This window comes from Dipodomys spectabilis, unplaced genomic scaffold (genome assembly GCF_019054845.1).
Source record: "Dipodomys spectabilis isolate Male_0828 unplaced genomic scaffold, ASM1905484v1 ptg000023l, whole genome shotgun sequence".
In the NCBI taxonomy this organism is placed as follows: domain Eukaryota; kingdom Metazoa; phylum Chordata; class Mammalia; order Rodentia; family Heteromyidae; genus Dipodomys; species Dipodomys spectabilis.
Genome location: NW_024870700.1, coordinates 7,949,326 through 7,956,168, shown reverse-complemented (window position 1 = coordinate 7,956,168; position 6,843 = coordinate 7,949,326). Strand labels below are relative to the sequence as shown.

General features: G+C 46.6%; 1 protein-coding gene and 1 long non-coding RNA gene across 2 annotated transcripts in view; one reads left to right on the top strand and one right to left on the bottom strand.

The window, feature by feature from the left end:
* Window positions 1-1,049, bottom strand: LOC122104215. The gene is made up of 2 exons (XR_006146893.1): window positions 497-1,049; window positions 1-237 (listed from the first exon to the last, which is right to left on the bottom strand). It is a non-coding gene; the product is annotated as an uncharacterized LOC122104215 (long non-coding RNA).
* A 164-nt stretch (window positions 1,050-1,213) lies between these two features.
* Cwf19l2 (CWF19 like cell cycle control factor 2) overlaps window positions 1,214-6,843 on the top strand; it is a 40,792-nt gene continuing 35,162 nt past the window's right edge. The window contains exons 1-5 of the mRNA XM_042674949.1: window positions 1,214-1,330; window positions 3,805-3,915; window positions 4,952-5,071; window positions 5,486-5,599; window positions 6,231-6,350. Coding sequence (XP_042530883.1) covers window positions 1,238-1,330; window positions 3,805-3,915; window positions 4,952-5,071; window positions 5,486-5,599; window positions 6,231-6,350 — 558 coding nt within the window. The 5' untranslated portion in view covers window positions 1,214-1,237. The remainder of the gene's footprint in view (window positions 1,331-3,804; window positions 3,916-4,951; window positions 5,072-5,485; window positions 5,600-6,230; window positions 6,351-6,843) is intronic.

Here is a 6,843-nt window from a genome sequence, read left to right as displayed (position 1 = left end):
TTAATGCCAAGAATGTTTATTAAGGCTGGTAAGAACACAAAGCAGGTAGTCCTCTTGTCTCTTGGAGAGAGATGATCTCACAACTAGAGCATCCTTCCTCAGAGTGACAAAAACTCCTCTTGCACACAGGCTTGCAAAGCACCAGACTCAATGGATGATTTCCAGGAAGGGCTGAGGAGTAGACTTGCCTATCAGCGTGCTCTTCAAAGAAGCGAGATTCTCACAGGGTTGCTGCATCTGGAGAAGGGATGTTCTTACTATAATCAACCTATCGTAGTACTGTGAAAGAACTCGCCGGTGACCGATGAGGCCACAGATACAAACCACATCAGGTTAATTTAGGGTATCATATGAAGATCATTCATGAAAAAAATTAAAAGCTGAGCTTCATTAATATTCAAATTTCGCCTCCATAAAAAGCCCCAGGACCTGAAAAAAAAAAAACAAAAAACCCCAACAGAGGCCACAGAAACAACAAAGGCGAAAGGAACGTTACCTAGGACATTGTTAGCAAGTGGGTGGTGGACGGTGGGGACGAGCACACGTCCGGGGGCAGGCCGGCCTGAGTTGCTGGGATGAGCCCGGGTGTCCCCCGTAGAACTCGTCTGATTTCATGTACACCGGACCGAGCTTTTCGGTCGGTTGTGGGGTTTGAACTCGGGGCCTGGGCGGCCTCCGAGCTCTTTTGCTCAGGGCTAGCACTCCGCTACTTTGAGACACACAGCACCCCTTCCGCTTTTCTGGTGGTTCATGGGAGATGGAGCCTCGCGGACGTTCCTGCCCGGGCTGGCTTCGAACCGCGATCCTCAGAGCTCAGCCTCAGGTCTCCCGAGTTGCTAGGATTACAGTAGCGTGGGCCCCCGGCGCGCGGCTTGGGACAGGTAAACGTTATCAGACATAGATATGGAGGGGCTAGGGTCACAGGCGTTCGCCTTTCCCTTCCTTCCCATCCCCTTCATGGAAACCCCGGTGCCAGCCTGCGGGTGGGCGCCGCGCGCACGCGCGAGCGAGCGCAGCCCCACACCCACGGGGCACGGCTACCCAAGGAAGACTCGGGGTTGCGCCGACCGCCGGAAGCGCGAGGAGAGACTCACAGCTGCGCACGCTCTGTCGTCAGAGCCACGCCCCTTCCTCGCCAGGAGTCGGAAGTCCCGGTTTGTTTACTAAATATTACGACCGGGGTCGTAAATCGGGCATGCCTGACGGACGGCCCCCTCGCTTTACGGCGACAGCAACGATGGCGGCCCCCGGTGTGAGATTTGAAAGCTCCCAGAGCATCGAGGAGCGTAAGGAGCGGCTCCGGAGTGCCAGGGCCGAGGTGTTGCGTCAGGTACTCGGCGTTTTTGGAACTGCTGTAGTTCCGTGGAGTTCTGTGGAGGGGTCCCCGGGGCGGTGGGGTGCCCGTCTCCTCCGACGGCGGCCTGCTGCGCCCCGGCTCCCCGCGCTCCCCCTCGCTCGCCCCGCGGCGTGAGTCTGCAGTGAGATGCATCCGTTTCAGGAACATAAAGGCCGTTTAAATGGGAGGGGGGGGTTCGTTCACCCCTGACTCACGGGAGGTTTGCATCCCAGCCTTCCCTGACCAGAACAACACCCGACCCCAGATCCGACCCCATACCCGACCCCGGACCCGACCCCTGACCCGGACCCGACCCCAGACCCGACACCATACCCGACCCCGGACCCGACCCCGGACCCGACCCCTGACCCGGACCCGACCCCAGATCCGACCCCGGACCCGACCCCGGACCCGACACCATACCCGACCCCGGACCCGACCCCGGACCCGACACCATACCCGACCCCGGACCCGACACCATACCCGACCCCGGACCCGACCCCGGACCCGACCCCGGACCCGGACCCGGACCCGACCCCAGACCCGACACCATACCCGACCCCGGACCCGACCCCGGACCCGATACCAGACCCGATACCAGACCCGACCCCGGACCCGGACCCGACCCCGGACCCGGCCCCGGACCCGACACCATACCCGACCCCGGACCCGATACCGGACCCGACACCATACCCGACCCCGGACCCGACCCCGGACCCGACACCATACCCGACCCCGGACCCGACCCCGGACCCGACCCCGGACCCGACACCATACCCGACCCCGGACCCGACCCCGGACCCGATACCAGACCCGACCCCGGACCCGACACCATACCCGACCCCGGACCCGACCCCGGACCCGACCCCTGACCCGACCCCGGACCCGACCCCGGACCCGACACCATACCCGACCCCGGACCCGACCCCGGACCCGACCCCAGACCCGGACCCGACCCCGGACCCGACCCCAGATCCGGACCCGACCCCGGACCCGGACCCGACCCCGGACCTGATACCGGACCCGACCCCGGACCCGACCCCGGACCCGACCCCGGACCCGACCCCGGACCCAACCCCAGACCCAACCCCAGACCCGACACCTGAAGCGTAAAAATGGGGCCCCGCCCCGAAGGCCGAGAAGTCTGTAAAGTCTGAAATGCAGCCCGCTGGTTGGTGGCTCTCGCCTGTCATCCTAGCTGCTCCGGAGGCTGAGATCTGAGGATTGCGGCTGGAAGCCAGCCCGGGCAGGAAAGTTCCTGAGGCTCTTCTCTGCCATTAACCACCTCAAACAAACAAACCAAACCCCGAAGTAGAGCTGTGGCACAAAGTGGTAGAGTGTTAACCTTGAGCACAAAAACTCAGGGACAGCTCCCAGCGCCTGAGTTCAAGCCCCACGACTGACCAAAAAAGGCCGAGATGCAGAGAGGTAGCCTAAAACTAGGAGGGGAGTGAACGACTGAATTACCTGACCAGCTAGCTGTTCAAGATGTAAGAACTATGATAGGGAAAGCGTTGGGGGTGTAGCTTAGCATGTGTGAGGGTCCTGGCTTCCGATTCCTAGAATCGGGGGAAAAATAAGAGAAGTGTGACAATGAAAGGGTACCGTTGTAACTGTTGAACCACAAAGAGTAGAGTGTAAATTTTTGTTTTGTTTTCAGGTAGGTTTTAAACGAATTTAAATGTTTCTGTATAAAAAGCAGTCAGTGGAGAAAAAGTAGGGGAGACAGAAAGCTGAATAGTGTTTACGACCAGAAGGGAGCAGTTGTTCTTGGACAGGTGAATAGTTGATACCATTCCTTCAGTTTATAGTTTGTGTAATACATGCTCCCCATTCTTGTCTCTGTGATATTTCTGGCAGTTTTTAGAGGAAGTAGGCTTTATACTCTGTGATACATTTTATAGTTGATCTATGCATAGGAGTTGAGAAGGACTGAATCCAGCTTGGAGTTTGGGAGGAGAAATGAGAGAGCACAAATAGCTTCCCGGAAAAAACTGGTTTTATTTCACTCTTGTGGAAGAGTGAGTAGAAATTAGCAATGTGATTATTTCCGTTTAGAAAGATGATTTTTTTTCTAAGGCTTTTTTTTTTGGAGTTAAGTGTTAGGAGTATAGGCATTGCCTGTTGAAGTTATGAAGGTCAGTCTCTCTCCTTGTTGAAGGTATGAGGGTCAGACTCCTGATTGTTATGGAAGTCTAAGGGAGTAGCAGCAAGTGGGAAGGAAAAAGGATTCCAAGTCATATTTGAGATGAAGAGGGGATGGTCCAGAATTCTATCGATGATAGAATTAGATAGAGGTGGTTTAATGTACTGAAGATTGGCAATGCCCAAAGAATATTTTTAAAGTCATTTCTACACTAGACCATTTATTCACTCATGAGCAGGTCCCTCTATATGAAAGTGGTATTAGTTCTTTTTTTTTTGAAAAGCAGTTGCATCATTTGCCAATTGGTTTTTTCATGTTGTAGGCCAAAGCCAATTTTGAAAAAGAAGAAAAGCGTAAAGAACTTAAGCGGCTTCGGGGTGAGGATACATGGATGCTACCTGATGTGAATGAGCGAATTGAACAATTCTCAGAGGTATTGCTAAATTTATTGGAGGAAGGATACCTATCTCTTTCCATACTAATCAAATTAATATTGAGAGAGCAGTTTTTTTTTTTACTGTTTTCATAAGTTACAGAATGAATATTACATAGTTGGCACTATTGAATAGTTTTATCTCTGGCAAAAGTATTGTAATATTTTGGATGTTGTGGCATTAAAAGATTTTGTTACTTGTTTTGGCTCATGGAAGATTTAGCTTCAAGTTTCTAGTACATTTGTAGGAAGCTTGTGGACCTAAAAATGTACATTTTAAGCTTTATATCCTGTTAGGTTCTTTTTTTTTTTCTTTAGAGGAAGGGGATTTAAGCCTCATTTTCTCTTTTAAATTAAAAAAATGGACAGTAACCGTATATATTTATGGAGTACAGTATAGTATTTTGTTTTAAGTATAAATTAGAAAAACTTAGTAACTTGTCTTTCACATCACTAATTTTTTTTATAGTGAGAACATTAAAAAAAAAATCACAGTGTTTTGTAATTTTGGAATATCCAAAGTGTTACTATTAACTGTGGTTACCAGGCTGTGCAGTTTTTTCCTTCAGCCTGATTGAGCTCCATATACTTTGGTTGGCATCTTTCCCTCCCTCTTCTCCTGCTGCTCTGTGCTTTTCCTTCCCTCTTCTGTTTCCCTCTTTCTCCTGCTTTTAATACATGCTGTTTTAGTATATATTTTATGACCTAATGATTTCACACAGATCTTTGAGGAGGTCATAGATAAATTATATGTATTATGTTTGTGTGTATGTTTATATACACATGTTTATATATTTGTATATAGATGTGTGTTTACTTAAAAATAATCTGTCATATGTTTTCGTGTCACATATAAACATTTTTGTAATTTTTATGAGCTATATCATCAGTAGTTTCTATCTTATAGAACATTTTAAGGTTTCTGGGAAGGTTTCATGTATTTAGTCATGATCTTTGAGTATGGATTTTTTTCCCCTTTAAAATGGTTCATTTTGAAATAAATTTCTTTCTTAGTTTAAAATGTAATTGCTTACAGGAACATTCTGTGAAGAAAAAGAAGAAAAAAGACAAGCATTCAAAAAAATTAAAGAAAGAAAAGAAAAAAAAGAGCAAGAAACAGAAATATGAAAAAAACGAGTCAACTGATAGTTCATCAGTAAGTAAACTGAAACTAACCGAAGCAGATATTTAAGAAAATGTACTAGATATGACATGAAAATGTATGGAAGACATTTACGTGGAGATGTCCAGGAAACGTTAGCAATGCAGATCTTGAGAGTGGGTGGGGCTGTGATTTAGGTAGCAGTGTTGGTGGAGCCATTAGCATGGGTGACATGCCTAGAGGAGCCGAGAAGGAAGATGAACACCCACAGTGAAGAGCCAGATAGGCAGTAATGAATGGTGCTTGTTCTCAAGTAGTTAGAAAGTTGACAGAAAAGCTGGGGATTGTCAATATTATGAAAAGAAGGGGAAAGAAAAAGGGAAACTCCAGTGGAAGCGTTTTATCGGTGAACTATCTTAAGAGCATAGGAAGGCTTGTGAATTTCTCTTATGTGCTAAATATTCTTAGAGCTCTGAAGATGAGTGGGTTGAGGCTGTTCCCTCCCAGCCTCCCGGCAAAGAAAAGGCCTGGAAAGTGAAGGGTGAAAAGTCAGAAAAAGAAGATGATGGCCAAGTTATTCAGGTGAGTGAAAGACATATCAGCTTCTAGGAACAGGTGACTGTTAAGATGGAACAGGATTATAATTTCTTGAGGAGAAAAATTAGTCTCAGAAGCGATGTGTGGTATCTGAATAATTTTGGTAATGAAGCTATTTGCTGAACATCTGCCATGAGATGTGAGACATCTGAACTGCACCCTGGAAGTCCCCAGCTTTTGCTTGTCGGTAGAGGTGGCACTTGCCCCTCATGGTGTGTAGCCTTACACTTTTCCCTCTGTCTGACCCTTCCATGTGGGCAGAAGTATTTCCGCCCTTTCACCACATGTTAAAATTTGTTGCGGATACTTCCAGTTGAGTAGTTCAACAAAGTTTGAATTATAGTTTATGTGCCTAAGAAGAAAGATGAGGACTAATGTTTGATTGTGGTGTGTCAGGCCTTGTGCTGAGTGCCTTATTCCTGCTATCTTCTCTACCCCTAGCCCTGAAAAGTAGTATTGTGTCCCCTTCTATAAGGGGCAGACTTAAGATGTAGAGGGAATATGAAACCTGCTTGAAGGCATAAGGATTTAATCCTGCTCAAGTGCCTTCAGAGTCCCTGCTCTTAGTAAATTCTATTCAGTTCAGAGTGAAATGGCCTCTTTTTCTTTTAAACAGAGAGATGAGTGGATGACTGTTGATTTTATGTCTGTTAAAACTGTGTCAGCAGCATCACTAAAAGCTGAAAAGGAAACCATTAGAAAAATAGAGCAAGAGAAAACTGAAGCACTGGAACGGGTAAGAGAGTTTTTGAAATGCTTAATTTTCTAAATTTGCCTTTAATAAACTGTGAAGACAGTTATATAAATAGTTTTATTTGTAAAATATTTTATCTTTCATGACATTTACTATAATTAATGTGGACTATAACATAAATCTTTTAATCTCAGTTTCCTATAGGAAATAGAGTTTAAGGTCTATTAGATTTATAAATCTAGGGCATGTGTAGCTGAGTGAATATTGAGTGGATGTTACCATCATTAAATTAAAACGAACCCCTGATTTCCTTTTCAGTGAAACACATTAAAATAGGTACCATAAAAGACTTCTATTTTAAGATCTCTACAAGTTCTAAATATAAAATAAACATGTATATTTTATATTAGATTGTTTTCACTTTGTTGGTCAGAAAGCACTGGAAATCTTTAGAGGCAAACAAAATAAGCCAATTTCTTTTTTTTTTTTTTAAAGGAGGCAAAAATAAAAACCTAGCTAGTAAGGAGGTTCTGAA